Source organism: Eptatretus burgeri, chromosome 1 (genome assembly GCF_056783735.1).
Source record: "Eptatretus burgeri isolate ZD-2024b chromosome 1, Ebu_testis_v1, whole genome shotgun sequence".
Lineage (NCBI taxonomy): Eukaryota > Metazoa > Chordata > Myxini > Myxiniformes > Myxinidae > Eptatretus > Eptatretus burgeri.
The window spans coordinates 67,124,147-67,147,295 of record NC_140961.1 but is presented as its reverse complement, the minus strand read 5'-3'; the positions used below and the strand labels follow the sequence as shown (position 1 = coordinate 67,147,295).

At 42.9% G+C, this 23,149-nt stretch overlaps 1 protein-coding gene across 5 annotated transcripts in view; it reads left to right on the top strand.

Annotated features, from left to right (window-relative positions):
• The window catches only part of PMM2 (phosphomannomutase 2), a 42,898-nt gene that overhangs the window by 7,645 nt on the left and 12,104 nt on the right, over nt 1-23,149 (top strand). For all 5 annotated transcript variants that reach the window (XM_085886775.1, XM_085886762.1, XM_085886767.1 and 2 more), the window contains exons 3-7: nt 4,319-4,430; nt 5,846-5,922; nt 8,063-8,154; nt 9,727-9,826; nt 18,814-18,889. In XM_085886775.1, coding sequence (XP_085742901.1) covers nt 4,319-4,430; nt 5,846-5,922; nt 8,063-8,154; nt 9,727-9,826; nt 18,814-18,889 — 457 coding nt within the window. The remainder of the gene's footprint in view (nt 1-4,318; nt 4,431-5,845; nt 5,923-8,062; nt 8,155-9,726; nt 9,827-18,813; nt 18,890-23,149) is intronic.

The window sequence follows — 23,149 nt, the reverse complement described above, 5'->3', positions numbered from 1 at the left end:
GTCAGAGGTCAATAGACGTCTGGGTCGGGCCTGGGGAGTCATGGATTCACTGGATCATGGGGTGTGGCGCTGCCGGTACCTGTGCGGGAGGACGAAAGTCCGAGTCTTCAGGTCCTTGGTACTTCCAGTCTTGCTCTATGGGTGCGAGACTTGGACTCTGACCAAGGATCTGAGACGGAGACTTAATTCCTTTGGTACCAGGTGTCTTCGGAGAATCCTTGGCTATCGCTGGTCGGATTTTGTGTCCAACGAGCGGTTGCTGAGAGAGACTCGGATGAGATTTGTTACCTGCATAGTCCGTGAGCGTCAGTTGCGGCTGTATGGACATGTGGCTCGTTTTCCTGATGCTGATTCTGCTCACCAGATTCTCTCAGCGAGGGAGTCTCATGAGTGGAGGAGGCCAGTGGGCCGACCACGTGCCTCATGGTTGCAGCAGGTTGACCACCATCTCAAGGAGATGGGGATGGGCCTGGCATCTGCCTGGGGGATGGCCAGACGGAGGCCCCTGGAGTACCGACGGAAAGTGGACGCAGCGACGCGCTGTTCTGGCACATGCTCCCATACCTGACCTGACCTGGTATAAACCCAAGTCCTCTCTTCCACGGATGTTTCTTGTGTTCCTATATTTCTGCACGTCTGATTTACATTTACAAACAGAACAATTATGGTTAACTTCCGTGAAATTGCCATTCTCTCGTCTGAATGCTGAAAATTATATTTAATAGACTATTTGAATCGCAGAATTTGTGCTCGCAAAGGCAGCTTAAAGTGCCTTGAGAGTAGAACTGAGTCACTGCAAACACACACACACACACACACACACACACACACACACACACACACACACACACACACACACACACACACACACACACACACACACACACACACACACAGCACATGTGCAAAAGGCCTCGTTTGGCATTCATTCCTAATGAGGCCTTCAAACTAACTGGTCTCCTTGATTACAGACCGATTAGCTTACTTCCAATCATCAGCAATGTCATGGAATCCATCATTGCAGTTGATATGAAAGCTTTCCTTTTATCCAACAACCTCATCTCAGATCATCAATTTGGATTCAGATTAGGTTACTCCAGGTAGGACACGCTGCTTCTACTCACCCAACAATGGATGGAGGCCCTCAATATCAGAAATTAGTTCAGGGCCATCTCTCTGGACATATCTCATGCTTTCAATACAGTCTGGCATCCTGTTTTACTCTGCAAACTCTCTGCCTTTGGCATCCAAGGCCAATGCCACACATGCTTTACTAACTCCCCTCTCATAGCCAACGTGTGGCTCTCAACGGAATCCTTTCATCTCCTCTCCCTGTCAAGGCTGGAGTGCCACAAGGCAGTGTTTTTGGCCTATTCCTATTCCTGATCTTCATAAATGATCTTTCTGAACCTCTGGAAAACCCTCTCTATCTGCTGATGACTTCACCCTCTGCCATGACATCCCTCATCATTCAGACAGGAAGGCTGCAGCCTCTTCCCTCCCTTCAGACCTTGAAAAAAAAATGACATGCTGGTCAAACACTTGGAATATTTTTTTCAATCCTGATAAATCTCACACTCTCCATCTCTCTCCGAAAGGACCGTCTGGCAAACCCTCCTATCCACTTTCTTTACAATCCTCTTGAGGAGTTTCAGTCATTCAAACTCCTGGGTCTCACTATCAGCCATGATCTTTCTTGGACGAACCACATTTCAAAGTTGACCTCAAAAGCCAGCCTTCAAAGCTCCAAAACCGGGCATCCTCCGCCGTACAAAGTCCTTCCTTGGTACACCTGAACTCGTAGCTCCCTTAAACGCCTTCATCTTCAGCTTGATGGAGTACTGTTCTCACCTCTGGCCTGGCTCCCCTGCCTCACATCTTGTTCTGCTTGACGCTGTGGAAACCAAGTTCTTCATGATTATCGGAATCTCCTACGATGAAGCTGAGTCTGTGGACCTATTACTTCAACATCGCAGATTAGTCAGTGGTCTCTCTGTCTTCTCCCGCCTCTTTTCTGGTCTTGCACCCTCTGCTCTTTCAGTGCTTTGTCTCTACACAGCTTTCTGCAGGGCACACACGGTCCACCATCAACCCCCTTCTGATGAAAGTATCTAAATTCTGGATCACTGCTCACCTCAACTCATTTGTTCCTCTTTTTTTTTTTTTCCCCACCTGTGGAACCAATTTCCACAATCTCTTCAATCTCAGTCTTCTCTCCAGGTCTTCAAGACAGCTGTTCGCAACCATCTCAGACCGTCCACAATCCAAACCTATGATCTTTTATAACCTCTTCAACCCTTCCTCTCCCCCCCCCACCTCAATCTCTCCTCCTTCGAAATTTATAGATGTTCCCCCTTGGAGTTTCCTTCTGTATCCATCATGTCCACCCCATGCATCCTCTCCTTCCGCCAATTCTCCCCACACCCATTGTTGACCAATTCTCCCAATATCTAGACCCTCAACTCTGATGTTTGTGTTTCCCCCTTCTCTCTACTGTTCCTTTTGCGTCCTGTTACATCCTGATTCATTCGGTGTTCTAGCTCTTCCATGAGCCTCGACTATGCATTAAAAAAGAAATGCGTCATTTCAAAAGTGGCGTATTATGAGTAAGTTTTATCTTATTTGGAAAAAAAAAAAATCGAATGACCCTTTTATCATCGACATTCCTGACATCTACTCTATTGTGCATCATGTTGATAATCTGGGCACGATCGATAGTAGGGGAATTGGTGAATCTTATTTATTTTGCTAAAAAGACACAGGGCTGGCACAATAGCTTGGAGGAATGTGCATTCACTTTCTAGCCTGAGTTTAAATCCTGAGCCAGCTATAAACTGTCATCCTGGTGGTTTAAATGGAGGGTGATCAATGCTTCATTGTGTGCGCCGTCCATCAGAAGGATCTTAAGCCGGAGGACCTGTCTACTATTACTGGTTCTTGGCGGAGCTTAAATATCCTACAGCCTTTCCTGAATAGGATGCATGTTATCACCAGCACCCCAGAACAAATTAGAAATTCCTGTCACTTTCATTCGAGTATCCTGCGATGGGAGTGGCCATCTGTCCAGGATTGGTTCTAGCCTTGGAACTTTTCTCAACTTATCGTGTTGAACCCCGTGAATCTCTCGGAAAGAGTACGGCCATCCATTGCTGTTGTTATTATACGGCACATAATCAAGTCCACAAAACTGTGTCTGGGTACTGTATTATGTGGCTTATGTGTCCACATCCCTTAGTTGTCCTGCTGATTGTACAAATACATCCCTTTTTCCAGTAAGTAGTTCAGTAAATGGATATAATTATTTTTCTTTACCAGTTATGCTCATGGAAGAGCAAGAGGTAGACCTGATAGTGGGGAAAAACCTCAAGGTAATGATATTGGGACATTCCTGGTGGAACTTTTTGCCATCTTTCAACTTTGCTTTTGGTGGGAAATGTGGGGATTTGCGATGGGGCCCATTGACTTCGCTGTCGTGAAATTTGTCTTCCAATGCAGACCCCACATTTCAGTGAAATCAGATAACCGACCAGGAAATGGGGAGAAAGGTGGAGGGGAGGAAATGCTGAACCTCGCAAGCAAGAGGGTTGGGTTGGGAAACGTTAATGGACGTAATTAAGATCATGCGTCAGAATTGGAGGTGACAATGGATGGTGATGCATTGCTTGCTTGAAGCCCTTGAGGGAAAAGTGAGACGGAAAAGCCTTTGGAAGGTGGTTCCATCGATGGGAAAAGCGAGGACGTATTTTGCGGCACGTATTACTGTCAAGATATCCATGTGACGCCATCGATATCTGGAATTTTTGTTGTAGATATAGTCGCTTGTTGATTCAGATTTGTTAGTTAATCTTAAACTCCTAAAAGTTTGCCTACTTTGTGTGTTCATCAATGGATTTTGCTTGTTCTCTTGATAGCGTTATTTGCGTATGAATGTCAGTGTGGCCTGGTGTGTGGTTTACTGTAGGCGTATGCTTGTTGAGCCTTATTTTTATTTATTTCTGAAGGAGATGATGACACCTTGTTGGTTACAAAGTGGAGTTGGGAAGATTTTGTTTTGCTGTGATTATTGACCGTGAGGGCAGGTCAAATGGCCAAATAAAGTGTGGCACATTTCTTTCACACCTGCACATGTTATCAATCTGGAGCTGTTCATCAGACTGCCATGTCAGGCAAAAGCATTTGGTGGCAATTATTGCTGAAAGGAATAAACATGCTGGAAAATTAGAGATGCCAGTAAAACCGTTGCGACTGTTGTAAAATGTTGCGGAACAAAGTTTCAAAGAGCCTCCCTCTGCCCAATGTCCGTACTGATACCTTGCAGGTTATAAACCCTGAAATGGACTCCTTCCTTCGTGAAATGCAAGACAAAGTCATGTTGGGGGTTGTCAGTGGCTCAGACTTCAGCAAAGTATCTGAGCAGCTGGGAAAGGATGGTAAGTGGAATTACATTTGTGGAGTGAAACAGCACAGGCATGGTCAGCTTCATCACTTTTTCTGTCGATTAATTTTATTCATTTTTTTTTTCAGATCTGTCAAGTGCTACAAATAATCAAAAATAGTGCTGAATTAGAGGAATGCTAGACTTTGTCAAAGCAAATGTGGGGTCTGCATTGGAAGACAAATTTCACGACAGCGAAGTCAATGGCGCCCCATCGCAAATTCCCACATTTCCCACCAAAAGCAAAGTTGAAAGATGGCAAAAAGTTCCACCAGGAATGTCCCAATATCAAATTTTGAGTTTTTTTTTAATTTTATTTTCCCGTTTTGAACCCTGTGACCTGAGTCCTCACCCCCCTGGAGCATTCAAATCCCCCAAAATCGTTACATATTTCATGCGTCCCCAAATGTTGATTGCTTATACAAAGTTTCATGAAAAAAAAATGTTTTTAAATGTGCTTGTAATCGCATTGTTTAGGTATTTGACCTTTAGAACCTGCCTTGGGGGTGGGGCCAAAATTATACTGCTCTATCATCTTCTTGCCACGTGATGATTATAACTACCAAGTTTGGTGAATTCCTGCACAACCGTTTAGGGGGAAATAGTGTGACGGACAGACAAAAAGAATGAGCCGATTACAATTATGTTGTTTTTTTTTTTGTTTGTTTTTTCCAAAAAGCGTTGGGATAATAATCAGATTTATCATCTGAAGGTTAACAAAGGTATGCTAATTGCAATGACTGAAATGTCTGCTTTACCTGCTTCCCATGGTAGTTAGCACAGCATTGTCAACCTGCAGTTGATAAATCCTTTTGCCGTACTTGCACAATTCCAAGGTGCAACGCTTTTTGTTTTGTTTTTTTTTTAAACAAAATGACACATTTTTATTTTGGTACACCTCAACATCAAAAGTGAAGTTGTGAGATTAGAGAGAGGGACGCAGCGAGAGGGAGAGACAGAGGGACGGGGACGAACGGATGGACCTTGTCTCTGCGAGGGGGGCGGGGGGTGGGGAGGGATGGGAGAAGACAACACATCATCACCTCCGTGATCACAACAATGACACTAAATGCACAAAAGCAGTGATTCATCACTTGTGTCATTATGACCATTTTATTATCCCATGGTGGGTGGGTTGCTCCTCGTATAAAGGGGTGCTACTTGAGCATGGCAAAAACAAACAAACACCCCTTTACATGAGTCATAATGTTATTTGCTCTGGAGTAAGAATGCCTATCTAAGAAGACCTTGTTTTATAGGATAAAGTCTTTCGTTTGTTTTTAAGGGCTTTCTGGGTATAATTTCAAGTTTCCTTGGTTTGTCAAGTTTTATAGCAGGAAGTAGTTACAATTGTGAGAAGAGAAATTAGACTAATAAAGATTGAATGAAACTTACATTGTTTTCTTGCAGTGCTGACAAAGTATGACTACGTGTTTGTGGAGAATGGTCTCGTGGCCTATAAATATGGTCAGCTCTTTGCAAAAAAGGTAAGATGCAAGAACGAACAAAGCTATCAATTTTATTTCATCACATTGTACAGATTTTCATCATCAACTTTCTTATGGAACTTAAGCAGGCATTTTATGTTTTCCCTTTTACAAAGGTAATTTTACTCCTTGGTTCAACTTTCCAACATCATAGCAGATGAAACTTCTCTAAACCCTCTCATCCATCCTGGGTTTGTGTCCAATTCAAGCCTTCATCAAGAACCTCTTGTTTTTGGATATTTCACTCTTGTCTTTTTACTCTTCTTTGGGGACATTTAGGTTTATTGACATTACATTTGGTATTCATATAATATGGCTATATGAAAGGGACTGTGATTTGAGACGTTATCCTATTTGCCGTCCCTTAAAAGGAAACAAAAGTACAGGATTTAATTACTCTGTTCAACTTCACAGCACACCATTGTAAAGGGTTGATCAACTCTCGAGAAAGTACTTGAGTACTCTCATAGTTTTAAGAATTAAAGAGCAGGTCTGTACAGAGAAGATAAGTAAATTAACAGATTAACTTAATGGGGTGTGGATAGGGCACAGGCATGATGGGCCAAATAGCCTCTTCCTGTCTCTGATTTTCCTTGACCAGTACAGTGATTTCATTCAGAAGATTCAGCCATGCTTTTTCTCTGCAAAGTTTGCCTGAAATTTATTTTGTTTGAAAGGCAGATATGCCAATATTGCTGTGTAATCGATGGTAATCATGACTGATTTCAATGTTTGTCTCCCATGAACTCCATATTTTTCCTATCTCTGATTTTCACATAAGAGTTAAAAAAATAGTTGATGGTTTCTCAAAGTCCGATTTTTTTTTATTTTTATTTTTTATTTTTTGGGGCCGGAACTTAAATATGAACAACACACACCACCCCTCTGAAAATATTTCAAATATGTTGTTTCATGCAACAAAATCATGAAAGTGATTGAATGCAGATTTTTCTTTTAGAAGTTCTCACAATGTTCTTATCTATCTTCTTGATTTGTGGATTTAGTGGGAAGTAGCATCACTGGCAAGCATCATCATGTTTGTTGCATTACCCTTGTCAGTGTGGGTTTGATAGCCATGGCTGCTAAGTTGGGTCCTTTGAGACTGCTTTGACAGAACTGGCACTCTGCAGTAACAGTATGGTATAAGTGGAAGGAGAACATCACTGGCTTTTCCTACCAAATCGTGCATGATGATTGTCATGGGGCGATTGCACATTAGGGACATAAGGCTGCCGAGGTAGTTTCCTAGATGGGTTGCCTCTCTGACACAGGGTACTCGACTAGCTCACTTTTCCCATCAAGCTGGTACTCAATTTGCCAACTTTGAAAGGATGACAAGCTGTGTCAACTACTCTGGCACGGCTGTGGCTTGAAATCAGGACCTTAAGATCCTCAGCCAACTGCATTAATTACTGCTACGACTACAACTACGACCAATCTGCATGCCCAGCTAAGGGGTGTAGTGACCCTCTTTGGGGGGTTGACCCCTTTGCACTTTGTTCCCTTGGGAGAGGAGGAATGTGAGGTTAGGGCAGGATTTTTTTTTTTTTTTTGGCCATGTTGCCGGCGATTGCTTGCCTACTCTTCGCGAAGGACACCGTGGGATCTTTAACATCTACTAACTAATGCCGGCAGACTGGATGTGCATTTTACATCCATCCGAGAGATGGCACACACACTTATTAATCACCCTGCCTGTGAAACACAGCACTGACAGGTTATAGCTGGGTTGGGATTCATACCCTGGTTAGACAGCTTAAAGGTGACTATGCAAACCTCATGGCCATCCTGCCAGCCTATTTGCCTTAACCGTTAAGCACATTTAGAAGTAGTGATGCATAATCTAAAGTTGAAAGGATTTACAGAAATAAACTCAAAAATTGTTCTGATGTCCTTCACTTAAGAATTACAAGAATGCTCATGACATCCTGAGAAGGTTTTCAGTTGACCACTTTGATCCCACAGTTGGTGTTACTTTTTTTTTGTCACCTCTTTTTATCGGCAACTCTAAAGAGAGGTAGTTATGTAATAAGAGTTTGGATCATATTGATGCTGTCAATGTCTTCTTTTTTAATTTTTATTACTTACGTTATTTAATTGGCAGTTGTTTTGTTTGAAGGCCTCTTTTTGTCATTAATAGAGCATTCAAGACCACCTCGGTGAAGACCTGCTGCAGGACTTTATTAACTATTGTTTGAAATACATCTCTCAGATCCGACTGCCTCGCAAAAGGTTTGGTTTTCAATTTGTAAAAAGATGTTTTGCGTGAACCAAAATTGCCCGTTCAGCAGCCTTTTCTCAAGTCCTGACACTAAGTAGTTACATCTTCCTCTCACTCTTCTCATTTACACATACCCTTAGTTTGTAACTTGTAAAGATGTTTGAGATGAGACTTGGAGGCTGCACGAGACATTATGCCTGGTGTTGGCTTAGTGGTAAGGGTGGTGGGCTTGGGGTTTTAGGATCCTGAATTCAAATCTTGCTTGGCTGTTGAATTAATACCAGGTGGGGTTGACTCAGCCTGTCATCCTTCTGAGGTCAGCAAAATGAGTACCAGCTTGCTGGGACGATTGAGCCATTCGAGTATCCTGTATCGGAGTGGTGACCCGTCCAGGATTGTGCCCAATAGCCCAGGGGACTGCCGAGGCAGCACCAATGCTCCGTAATGGTCCCAACGGATTTGTATTTGCATGAGACTTTCTTTTGGTTTGTTTAACAGGGCATGTGGGGTTTAATTTCTGAACATTTGCATACATTCTCACCATGAAATGCAACCGTTTGCTCTTGAGCCAATGAAAATCTCCAAAAATGAGCCAAAAATTTTAATTGAGAAACCAACACAAGTGATCACATGCCTGCATCATGGCTTGGCATCAAAACCGTTCTCCTTGATGAGAAAATTCAAGTGGCTCCACTGGTATACATGTGAAGGAAGGAAAGAATCAAGCGTCTTGTTTTTATCAATGCATCGTCTTAGAAACGACTCTGTTCCACAGGTTGACAGATGCCATGATGGTCATATACTTAACCGTGTATGCATTATCTGGTTGCCCAAATCTTTTGGATTTGAATCATAAAACGCTGGACCCTGATGTAAGGACCGAGTTAGCCTGAAACAATAGCTTCACACATTCAAACAAATACAGCTGTAACGGCATGTATGGATGTGCTCTTTATTCTTTTGTCATGAGGAACTAGCATTTAAGACTCGTCACCTCGCTGATGGGTTTCACCAAAAGAGAACATGTTGGATGTAAAATGAAGTGAAAAGTGTGAAAAGGGATCTTTTGCAACACGAGTTGGTGGTGGTGGTGCTGCTGCTGTCGCTGTCATGATGGCTGTGGTTGTTGTTGTTGGTGTTTGTGTGCTCTTTTATTGTACTTTTATATATTTTTCTATTGCTTCTAGAAGCATTGCTATAAATAATTTTGTGTACTCTTTCTGCACGCACACACACACACACACACACACACACACACACACACACACACACACACACACACACACACACACACACACACACACACACACACACACACACACACACACACACTTCTCCTTTTAAGAATCAATGATCTGTACCTGTACCTTGACGCTGTTTCACACTTGTGTTTTGGTTGAAATTAATGTCATTGCATTTATTCATCATTGGTTGACCTTCTTTCAAAGTGTGTTACATTGCTAGGAAAGTGTTTCTTCCTTTTTTTTTTCCCATTTGATTTCCAGGGATGCACAAATTGATTTTTGAGAGAACACACTGTTAATGAAGGGGAGCTATAACAACATACCTGGCCTGTCTTTCAGAGGAACCTTTATTGAGTTCAGGAATGGAATGCTCAACGTTTCTCCAGTGGGTCGAAGCTGCAGTCTTGACGAGAGGATGGAGTTTTATCAACTAGATCAGGTTAGATCGCGACACTGATATTTCTTCTTCTTTGCAATGTTTGATCTGCATGTCGATGGTGCGATTTTATATATATATATATATATATATATATATATATATATATATATATATATATATATATATATATATATATATATATATATATAGTTTTGGGGGTAGAGGGAGGAATTTCATAGCAAAGTAAGGATTGTATAGAGTAGCATGGTCCATGGACGAGCAGAAGACATCTTGATGTAACTTAAGTAGGGAAACTGTCAGTATACGGTTGGGGGGGGGGGCGGTTATGTGTTAACTCGGTGGGGATTAAGGCCAAATTCTCCCAGTATGTGATTGCCCCCGTGACCTTTTCCTATGTTTTGCATTTACAAAACCGGAAATGTAAGAATGACGTTCTTATAACAACATCACCAGCAGAGCCGTCTTCTCATTTCGTGCCAACGAGCCACACCCCAAGGCTTATGATTGGTCAGTGGATGTCAGAAGATTCAGGAGAGAAGCGAGTGAATAGTTGGCGGTTGGAAGAGAAGGGCATTACAGTTGCTTCTCCTTGACATGATGAAGAAGGCTGCACGATTCTCATGTTCGTGCTGCGTGAATTTGCCCACATGCTGGAGCAAGTCGCGAACCATTGACTGTTCGGCTGAGCCGTGAAGCGTGTACGTTTCTGAGGAGAGAAGAAGAGCGTGCCTCGTGTCCCTGATCATGGGGCCTCAGAAATCGTCTCGTCGTATGGTCGAGGAGGATGGAGGGTGATCTTGGTGAGCAGACCTGGTGCACGAGAGAAACGGTTGGCATATTCACTCGTAAAATGAAGCTGCACGGCGGTTTCTGAGTCCTGGCGTTGAATTTTTCGAGCCCCCAACCACGACAATTGGCATCGATTTGGGGATTTTTTAATCCATCGGGACAACGACATTTGGTGTCGGAGCGAGCTAAGCTAAAAAAAAAGAAGAAAAGAATTGGGAATCTTAATTTTTAAATAATCACCTCTCTCCCATCAAGGGAGCGGGAGTTGCAGTGACTGAGGTACAAATTGTACAGTTAATTGGCGTCGGGAGAAAAGAACGCTTGGAAATTTAAGGGAATTTTTTTTCGGAGGGTATTGAACCATGCACGGGAAATGGCGGACGTTCACGAGATGGCGTTTTGGCGGGAAGATGGCGAGTATGAAGGAAGCGAGCCGGCGGTAGAGCCAGGTGATGACGATAGGATAGGAACCTTCCCCATTCCTGGTATGGGCCGTCGAGTCAGAAAACGGGTGCGTTGGTTCTCCAGTTCATGTTGGAGAACAAAGAAAGGAAATAATGGAAGGGAATGAACGATTTAAAGACAGAATTGGAGGTGAAGTGAAGAGACAAAATGAACACAGGCATAAAGTGATGGAACAAATGACTCGTGAATTGAGGAGACAAATTGATGGACAAGGAAATAAAATGAGGGAAATGGGAAACAAAATTGTTGATGAAGGGAAGAAATAAGGGAAGGGAATGGATGCTTGGAAGGGCAACAGTTCCAGCGTTCGAAGGTTCAGGATGCATTGTCCTACATTCAACCACAGAATCAGCAATTGTTCACAGGCATTGTTACCAAGTTACATGATAACTTTGGCTTTGTTGATGATGTGTTCTTCCAGCTCAGTGAGGTGAAGGGGAAGACTCCAACAGTCGGAGACAGGGTCCTCGTTGAGTCCAAATATTTCAAACTTGCAATTCAAGTGGAATGCTCAGCGTGTGCAGACATTGCCTATTCCAAACCAAGGACTAATTAAACCCACACAGTCAGCAGGGGGAGGAATTTTACACCAGCAGAACCAATCCCAGAGTTCAGATCCAGATAATAGTTGTGAAAACCAATTACTCACTGTTTATGAATCTTGTGGAAGTGATGCCAAGGCGGAAGGTTATGACGAGTCTAGTGCTTCTCGCTGTTGTAACAGAAGATCGTACAGCTGTAGTTGGGAGTAGATCTACAGAAATGTTTCTTCATGATTGTACAGTCGGGAATGATGCATTGGATGATGTGAAGGGAAAGGACATTGAAGTTGCAAAGGTGCTGGGTGATGAAAGTGATCTTCCTAAAGCATCGCTCCCTGAACTTGGCAATTACAGGAATGCAGATCCCGAAGTTTGTTTTGTTGAGCCAGGATTGGAGCAATCCCAGGAAGGAGGGGTTGAGGAGGAGAGTTGCAGCAACTGTGGCTTCCTGTTGGTTGAGCAAGAGGCTGATCTTGAATCAAACCAGGGTGAGTCGAGTGCAAGCTTTGAGCAGAGGATGCCCCCACTCAGTGCGAATGTAGAGGATTCTCGTGATGAAGATGATGCTCAGAATTTTTCATTGGATGAACTTGCAGTTGCTGATGTACCCCAGGAAACCTTTCCAGACGTCAGACCGATAGATTCATCAGAAAGGGGGATTGAGAAACAGCTGGATGAATTGCATGACAAGGGTGAATTAACAAATTCTGGACTTTTCGGCAGTGAGAACTGTGCTGAATTTTGTGAGGGACTTTGTCAGTCTTTTTTCAATCCATTGGTTGGGAAGGATACTCCAGGAATTGTGCCACTTGAGAGGGAGTTTGACGTTGAGGAATGTGTCGTGGGGAGTGAACCATTGGATGATGATTGTTGGATTGGAGGCAAGAAGGAGATGGATGAGGAAGATGAGCTTTCTAAAATATCTCTGACTGAAATGAACACTTGCCAAGAGGCAAATCAGAAAAAAGGATTTGGCGTAGCCCTTGTTTCTTTCTGTGGCTGAGCATGTGGGTCCAGTTGTGGCGACTCCAGGCGAGGAAGAGCCAGAACTTGAGCCGGAACCAGAACCCTAGCCTTTTCTGATTCAGAACTCCAGCTATTGGAGAAACTCATAGCTGACAAGACACAGGATGAGAGAACTCAAGGTCTACCAGATCCTGGAGGAGGATGTAGGCTTCTGGGGGGTATATGAGAGAAATTTGGGTCCACCAGATCCTGGAGGAAGATGCAGACATCTTGGGAGTGGATGAAAGAAATTTGGGTCAACCAGATCCTGGAGTGAGGGGGGGGTTGCAGGCATCGATCCTGCTGCCTCTCGGAAGAAAGTTTGAAGACGCAGTTCCTGTGGCCGATCTGATTCTCTGACATCTCCTCAAGGTCATGCATGAAGTCTACAAAGAGTATGGAATCCAGGGAGATAGAAAGCAATGAATCCACAGGGGTGGATTGGAAGGGTGTGAAGAAAACTAGAGGAGGTGGATGACGCTCTTGGACCTGACCAACCTGCGATGACTTGCACTTAGGGTAAAGTGCCTTGATGCTTACTGTCCCAAGGGGGGGGGGGGTGGAGTGGAGCTATGTTGCGGTTGTGGGGGTAGATTGAGGAATGTGGGGGTAGATCATGGGACCTCAGAAATCATCTCGTCGTATGGTCAAGGAGGAAGGAAGGTGATTGTGGTGAACGGACCTGGTGCAAGAGAGGAACTGTCGGCATATTCGCTCTTGAAAAGAAGCTGCACGGCGGTTTCTGAGCCCTGGTGTTGAATACCGCCGCACGAATACCTCACGTATGTTTCTCGCTCAGAGAGCGGCTCGGTGCCATTTCGGGTGCGGTTTTCTGTGCAGGACACCGCGGTTCGATCGTCAACCCCTAAAAGATCACTTCTGGACCCGAAGCTAAATGCCGGGAGAAATAAATAAAATAAATTTATTTATTTATTCTGTCCCCTTGTTTGTGTTAAAATCTGTGTGGAGGCGCCTCGAATAGGAAATTAGTCTTACCTCGCGTTCCATTTTTATTATTACACTTTGAATTATTACCATTGTAAATGTGTGATTTATTTTCATTAAGTCCCCGTATGTATTTAAGTTGCTTGTATTGTCTATTTGTCGTGGTTTCGAGTTTAAACCCTTGTCCCACCGTCCTGGCGAACGCCTCTGGTACATGTTTCACCGCCTCCCGTCCCATGCACGCTATAATCCCTGAAAAACTCGGCTGTTCGCCTCCAAGGGGAATTGTTCGGCTATTTCACCCGTCCACGACAATTGGATCGGGGGAATTAAGTTAACCGGCGCGGCCGCGACAATGTGTGTGTGTGTGCGTGCGTGCGTGCGTGCGTGTGTGTGTGTGTGTGTGTGTGTGTGTGTGTGTGTGTGTGTGTGTGTGTGTGTGTGTGTGTGTGCGTGCGTGCGTGCGTGCGTGCGTGCGTGCGTGCGTGCGTGCGTGCGTGCGTGCGTGCGCGCGCGCGCGCGCGTGTGCGTGCGCGTGCGTGCGTGATATAATAGCATCGCACCTTCAACATGGTTCCATCTGACTGCTTTCCAGCAAATAATAGTCGATAATTTATTGTGGTTCTGCTTTATCCTGGTCGTTCTTCATTCTTTCTGCACAGTGTGGTACAAGCAGGCAACTTAAAGTTGGCACTGTTGGTTTCACGTTTAAAATTTTTGCCTCATGATACACCGGTTTAAACTCAACCTTAACATCCATTTGTCAGTTCTCTCGATTATATGTCATTCTTCTTTCAATAATGTATTTCTGGAAAACTTTGGGAGCCACATATGGGTAGAAGGTGGAGGGTGGGGGGTGGGTGAAGGGCTCAGTTGAGAAAATATAAAACGAGAAAAAGAGTAGAATGAAAGATGATTGGAGAAAATGAAGATGAGTGTGGGAAGAGTGAGGAAATAAGTGGGAAACAAGGAGGACGAATGAGTAAAGGGAGGGAAGAGGATGGGCCATGTATGGAGCATGTGAGAATTCTGCCATGTTCACATACATAACAAAATATGGACTCAACTATGAAACGATGGAAAAATATAAATAAATAAATAAATAAATAAAAGACAACATTGAGAACAAATAATAATAAAGAGAACTAATGAATAAATAAAAGAGAACTATTTTTATTTGATTTTTATTGTTAACCTCCATCACCGAAGGTTATGTATTCACCCTTGTGTGTTTGTTTGTGAGCAGGATATCTCTAAATGTTATGGACGGATTCAGACAATTTTGTGGACAGGTTGGGTTTGTGACGGGGACAAATGGATTTGATTTTGGTTAATGTCTGGATACAGATCCGGATACTCAAATTTTTTTTTTTTAATTTTTCAAGTGATTCTTCATCATTGAGAGATAGGGCCAACCGATAACGACATACAGTAGGATATTTTAAAAATTTTGGACAGATTTGGTCAAAACTTTGTGGATGAGTTGGCTTGGTGACAAGAACAAGCCGATTAGATTTTGGTTCAGGTCTGGATCCAGATCCAGCCTATCAGTGGGATAAAAAATGTTCAGCCCGGCAAAGGTGTGCACTCTACCGAGTGCCATTCTAATCTTATTTTGTGTTTACCACCTGAATTTGCACCATGTCATATGGAAAAAGTGGCACTTGTGTTGCAGGAAAATTAAGTCAGTGACCATCAGAATTGTATAATAACAATAATCTTCTTCTTTCGGCTGCTCCCATTACGGGTGACCACAGCGGATCATCCGTTATGATCCGCATAATGATTTGGCACAGGTTTTATGCCGGATACCCTTCCTGACGCAACCCTGGTCTCCTCTTACGACACAGGGATATGGAACACCTATTCTAACCGGGGCATACACCGGGCCCAGTACACTGGTACTCACTTCGCCGACCTCGGAAGGATGACAGGCTGAGTCAACCTCCTGGTGTGTATTAATTCAAGCGACAACGGGGCTTGAACTCAGGACCTTTTGGATCCCAAGCCGCTACCCTAACCACTACGCCAACACCAGGCTTATAATAATAATAATAATAATAATAATAATCATAATGATGCTAAAGATGATAATGAACATGCTTATGGAATTAATTTATTTTGACAAAACATCCCAGAGTATTTTGGAATTTCAAAACACCATAAAACAACCCAACGTTAATAGCTGTTATATAACTGCATTCAAATTAAAATGAGCTGGAAGCCCGATTACAAATGACATAAGAGGAGGAGATTGGGACCATACTCTGTGCAGAGCGTTGGTGCTGCCTAAGCAGTCTCCTTGGCTATTGGGTACAATCCTGGACCGGTCGCCACTCCGACACGGTATACCAGCATGCTGGCACTCATTTTGCCGACCTCGGAAGGATGACAGACCGAGTTAACCCCACCTGGTATTAATTCAACAGTGGAGCAGGATTTGAACTCAAGACCCTAGGGTCCCAAGCCCACCAATCTAACCATTAAGCCAACATCAGGCATAATGACATAGCATTGGTAAATAATGGACATAAATGAATTTGTTGAGGTATCAAGTAAAAAAAAACACAACCACTTTTAATCCTCCTCACTCTCTTCCCTCTCCGATCCTTTCTTCATCCTTCTCCTTTTTAATACTTACTTCTTTCTTACTCCTTTCTTACTTACAGCACTTTCTTCCCATTCAAAACGTCCTTTAAACTCGAATGGCACATACCTCTGATGGGCTGAACTGTTTACGTTTTGTCTCCCACCAGTAGACCGGATCTGGATCCGGACCTGAGCCAAAATCGAATCGACTTGTTCTCATCACCTAACCAACTCGACCACCAAGTTTCGTCCAAAAACCTCCATAATCTTTTGATACATCGTGTTATATATTGTTTTTGGCCCTGTCTCTCAATGGTAAAGAATCACTTTAAAAATAATGAAATTCCAGTATCTGCATACGGATGTGGATCTTCACAAAAAACTCATCCCCTTGCCCCCTCAGCTCTTATCTCCCCTCCACCTCTCCCCCCCCCCCCACACTGACCTTTAACGGTGTGGTCCAGAAATATTTGAGATCTTTATTCTAATGCCACTGATCTCTCCATTTCGCTTCAGCTTTCACTGCAGCTATGGACATTGTTCAACTCAAACTTTGTTCCAACAGGATGTCTGCCAATGTTCCCTTTGCTCTCCTGAGCTATTCTCTCTTCTGTTTTGATAGGTCCTTCCACCATCATAATAATTGTGTTGCTCTATTGAGAATTCCGTTCTTCACTGCACATTGACATGCTAACTTGTCCAAGCCCACTACAATACTTCTGCTTGTGCATTCCTCTCTGCAACAACCTGATATGTCTGTCGGTATGGTGCACCCCACACCGAATAATGATGACTCCATATTCTATCATCTTTTTTATTTTCTTTTTTTTCGAACATGGATCCACGAGTAACCAACTATCCTAACACACTCTTGCTCATATGTTGGGTATTCAACTGCCATCATATCAGTTGGCTAGGAATTGTTAATGCAACAACAGCAGCTGCATTGCTACAAAGACCTTTATCAATTGTATGGGTCAAATCCAATCTGAATTTTCCAACCTGAATTTTTGCTACCAGTATGTCCTTCTAGACCTGGGAATGATGAACCTTCCAGCGAACCACTCCAATTCCTCCTCTGCCGCTCTTGCCTCTTCTGATCATATTCTTGTCAAAGCCCAAATCTCTCCAGCTATTGTTAGAGAACAAGCTCAACACTGCAGAATCTGGCTGTTTGCACAGGCCACCTGGCAGGCGATGCAATTTGCACTCTCGCAAAACGATTGGGCTTCCATCTCCATTGCATCTGATATTCATTCCACAAGGGAATAGTTTCACAAAAGCCTATTGTCTCCCATGCCCTGATTATCCCGTCCCATCTTCAGTTGCCCAATCCGTCATCTTTGCCATGATGCACTGAATGCTGGAGCAACGCAGTTACGGTGAAGCAGCTTGATTTTCCTCCAAATGGAAGGCCAAACTTGACTGAGGACAACTTTGGTTCCTGCATAAAGCTCGTAACAAGTGCGTGTCCATCCTTAGAGAGGCAGAAGACATCTTACTAATATCAAGGCTGATCTCTCCATCCAGTCTCCTTCCTCAAAGTCGTAGTGGTGCCTTGCCATGTCTGTCTCTCGTGTACGCTTCCCCTCCATCCCGTCCTATGCTTCAAATAGCCTCATCACAGACTGCTGAAGGCAAGCCAAAGTGTTTGTCTTCACAAAACTCAGTGTTTGTCTTCACATCCCATATATTCAACCCCACTGAACTCGTACCTTTAATATCCTAAAGGTAGGGAAAGTACCTTCCATTCTTGACCCTGCATCACAATGGGCCCAGTGCCGTCAATGCCTGTGTTTTAAAATCCTGCTCTGGTGCTTTTGCTTCTCCTCTGTGTGCTCTATTCAACCGGTCCTTCACCTTCAGCTGCCTTCTGGATGCCTGAAAGACAGCCAATACCATTCCTATTCAGAAGAAGGGTTCAAAATAAAATCCCATCATCTACAGGTCTTAAAGCTTGATTCTAATTGTAAAGAAAATAATTCCTGTTATTATTATTATTCCGATGTAAATTGAATGGTTACTTTACGCATTTTACTGATGAAAATATTCTGGTGTTTATTTCATTGTCTGTTCCTGGTCTTTAATAATGCAGTTGTTGATTACTCACAGCATCCATGTAAATTGTGCTTCAGCAAGGGCATCAAAGGACGATGTCCACAACTTCCTGTTTGAATTGCATTGTTTTTAACGTTCGCATTTAAATGAAAATGCACCATTTTTTTTTTTTGTGCAGATTGCCAAAACGTTTTGTATATAACATGGTAAAACTAGAACAGCACTCAGTTGAGTGCATACTTCCACCAGGCTGAACAGTTTGTTTTGTATCCAACTCATCCCACCAAGTTTTTGTCAAAATGCATCCACAACTTTTTGAGATACTGTTCCATATATCGTTTTTGGCCCTATCTCTCAATGGTGAAGGATCACTTTAAAAATTATATTATCTGGATCTTTACCAAAATCTAACAATTTGTCCCTGTCACACACTCAACCTGTCCACCAAGTTTCGTCCAAATCTGTCTTTAAATTTTTTAGATAATCCTGCTCACAGACAGACAGACAGACAGACAGGGGTGAAAACATAACCTCCGTCCACCTTTGGTGGTGGAGATTTAAAAAAACAAACAAAAGGTTGGAGAGCTCTGTTATCGTATGCGTGTATTTCTTTTCTTACTTCATTATCCGCAGAAAGAAGGCATTCGGAAACAATTTGTTGAGGATCTGCAGAGGGAGTTCGCTGGTAAAGGCCTGCAGTTCAGCATTGGTATGTCCTCATGTGTATTCATCAACCCTCACTGATCACTCTTGATGGCAGGCAAAACTAGCCTGCACCTTTGTCCTACAGCAGCCATTTTCAGCAAGTTTTTCTCTGGACTTGCATTACTTCTTCCATTTGAGTGACGTTTTGTTTTGCAGTGATCCTCAGTCCACACTAGATCTGATGCTACTAAGTAATGAAATCTATAATTTGGTTTACCTGGTAGTCTATGTGTCACCTCTTGTGTGTTCATTAATTTTATCCTCATGACTTGTAAACCATATCTGATGGGTTATGACCTCAGGACTGCTCTGCTTGCTTTGAGGACTTTACCATCGCTGATGGTATCTCGTGAGCATTTATTTTTGTTAATCTTTTAGTGGATGTAGGCGGCACTTCCTACTAGCTCGATCAAGTGTGAGGCTGTTTGCTAATATCTCACAGTTTTCATCATCATTCATAATGAAGCAGCACGTGGCAGCCTGCAGGAACGTCTTGACGGATAATAACAAGAAAGACCCTAGCTTGATATCCGAGACTTTCATTGGCACCACCGTCCAATAATTCTCCAATGGCAACATCATGCAAAGTCGTGAAATTGCCAGAAACTCAACTGGGCCATCCACATCAACACTGTAGTCGCAGTAGGGCAGAGGATTGGCACTATGCAATGAGTGACACACCTCCTGACCCCTTCAAGACCTCTATACCATATAAAAGAGTCAAATCAGGAGTGTCAAAGAATGCATACTCTTTTACTTGGGGATGGGATCATCTAAAATAGCATTTAGGAAATTTGATTCCATCTTGGACAGAGCTGTGCTTACTTTGTTGGCAACCCTGTCTTATTGGTAATCTGTGGTTGCAGGGTATGCTACCTAAACAATGCACTGCAGAAACCCACACTTCATGTTCAGCACCTCAACCTATATCATCAGGAACAACAAGAGTGGCATCATGCTTGGCACGACATCACTTCCAAGTTCCACTTTAAGTCGTATAACATTCTGATTTGAACATATATCACCACTTCAGCATAGCTGGAAAAAAAAAAACAACCTGAAATGTATCATCACAGGCAAACCGATCCCACACGTACTTCAGCAGTTTGAAGAGAAGGCCTACCAACATCTTCTCAGCATAACGTGAGACAGCTACTGAATATTATTATGGGGGGAAGGTCATTAATAAAACAACTGAAGATATTGGGCCAAAGATACTGCTTTGAGGAATTCCTGCTGCGACGTCCTGTGGTTACATTGTGTTGTCACCTGTGTTTTCAGTCATCATAGTATTGTCCCTTTGACAATTAATTATCAAGTCCCTTGTTCTCAAAGGCAGTAAAGAAGATTATAAAATGTGATGAGATGTTATATGCTTCCCACATTTGATGCACAATTAGGCCACAGCCATCGTTTATAAAGACTTGAACTTGTTTGTTTGTTTTTTTTGTCATCTTATTTCCTTTGAATCTTTAAGGGTGAATTGTGAATCTCTTAACAATGTTGCATTTGTATTCTGATAGTTAAGGCTGCTTTCAGCATGACAATGCATCCATCTACCTTGCCACTTTTCTGCCAGAAAGGCTTGTAGAACACGATTAATTTTACACATCATCCGTAGCTACCGAAGTTAGATGTTGAGGCAAATAAGCATCTTTTGGATAAATTTTAATGATGTAATCATGGTTATTATCTTCAACCTCCTTTGCCAAATTACATGATGTGTTGTATTGATTAACTTCCAGAAAAACACCTACCAGGACTTGGTGGCATCCTTCATGGCATGAAGAGACCTACCCTTTATTTGGTAATCGGTCTGAATAATGTGATCATCATCGTCATTTGATTGAGCGAACTCTGGCACACCTTTGGATTGCTTGCCACTAATTTATTATTATTATTATTATTATTATTATTATTATTATTATTATTATTATTTTTTAACTCGAGTCACTTCACCAGCACTCACAACTCCTGCTTGTGTAATAATGTGATAAAATGTTCAAATTTAAATTTAATGTCCAAAATATGAAACAGGCAAATTTAAAAAGAACAAGAAGCGAATACTTCGATATCGCGCGGCTGGGGGCAGTAAAAGTCTAGGTTAAGGATGATGAAACAATTTTGCAGTGATTAAATTTAAATGTAGACGCGGTGAATTAGCATGCATGATGGGAAGAGTTGCAGGGGTGCAAATTAACATTTTTATCCTGGGCCGGTGACTAGAAAAAGTTACCGGCCCAGCAGAATTTCTACCGGCCCGATAAAATAAAGACAAAAGTCACAAGTTTGATATCAAACACTTTTAATATACTCACATGAGTGAGTTTGATGAGTGGGGTGGGGGTGGGGGGATGATGCAGGGATGAGAAGATTGTGGGTGATGGGGGGGGACCTTTTTTGTGTGGGTGATGGGGGGGGCAAGGGGGTTGTGAGTAGTGCTGGGTGGGGGAGGCATTTTTGTGGTTGTGGGGGTGGTTGTGGCTGATGGATGATGGGGGGGGGGTTGTGGGTGATGGATAATGGTGGGGGTACTACTCGTCCATCGAACATGACATATAAACTCACTCATCCACCTAACCTCACCCATCAAACTCACTCATTCATCTAACCTCACTCATTAACCCAAAAGGCTCATCCAACTCATTCACCTAACCTCACCCATCAAACTCACTCATTCACCCAAATTCACTCATTTAACCAACCTGGGAATGAGAAAATGCGTCCAAACCGCGCCAAACCGTCAAATCTCGCACAATCACGCGCGATTTGGAACGAGATGAAAAAAGACAAAATGGCCGCCACAGAATTACCGGTGATTTCTACGGATTTCTGCGGACAAAAACAGTAGTTCTAGTTGAGAAAACTAGTAGAGAAGCTCGTACAAAATAACAGGAATCACCGGTGATTCGCCAGCCGGGCAGGAAAGGCAGTATTGTGTACCCGCCCAGCACAAAAGTTAGGCGCCATTGGCGACCGGGCGGCCGTCAATTTGCACCCTTGAGTTGTGACATTGGACAAATTCCTATTTATAGCCCTCAGATCAAAGGGATGTACACGGCCATAAATGTGACAGAAGACGTGACAGAAGACACAGGACAATAGCCAATTATATAACAGCGCGATGTCGCCGCGCTGTAATAAACGATATATTCATGGTACAGAGGTAGTGTACTCACTTTTGAGCTGCCTAGTCTGGGTTTGATTCTCGGCACAACTATAAACCTCAGATTGGTGTTTCATAGACAGAGCATTAGATTATGAAGTTTGCTGTCCCAAAGATGATGCCTGGTGTTGGCTTAATGGTTAGGGTGGTGGGCTTGGCATCCTCACCCACTGGGTGTTGAATTAATACCAGGTGGGGTTGACTGCCTGTCATCCTTCCAAGGTTGTCAAAATGAGTGCCAGCACGCTGGTATCCTATGTCGGAGTGGCGACCCGTCCAGGATTGTGTCCAAGAGCCAAGGAGACTGCTTAGGCAGCACCAACGCTCTGCACAGAGTATGGTCCTAATGGATGGATGGATTTCCCTAAGATGGACCTCAACGTCAGTTTCATCCGATGATGTCTTCTGATTAAGTGTCAGCAAGTTATTGCCAGCATTCCGGCCAAACAACGAATTCCTACCTTAAGTTATCACTCCTGTTGCAAGCGACTGAACTATGAGCAAAACGATTTCTCCATGAAACCTCACGATACCTTATCAGATGTTGAAACGTTAGTTGGGATGTGCTATATAAGTGATGATAATATTTATGGAATAAACAATGCAAAACAATTAAGAATATAGTAATTTTAAATGTCGAGCAGGAATTCCCGGCATTGCCCGATGCTACAATTTAATATGAAATATTAATAGGGGATCATTTAATATTACCTTTCACACAGCTACAAAGGATGAGGCACTAAGAAGCGATATATATATATATATTTTAAATTTCTTATCTTTAAAAAAAAAAAAAAAATGTATTCATTTATTTTATTTTATTTTTTCAAAATTTTCAATTTTTCCTTTTTTTTTGACCTGAAACACTCCATGACACTTACTGATGAACATCTGGAGGTTTGTTGAACATCCGTTCTGCCATCTCTGAGTAAAATGGTGACGTCTGGCGCGCACACACACACACACACACACACATACACACCAATCCAAGTTTACAAGAGATTAACTAGTTTGTGAATAAGCAACTCCTTATTCCAGTTCTGTGCTAATATAAGGGCCTGCAGTTCATAACAGATGTTTCTGGTTAAATCTGACCCA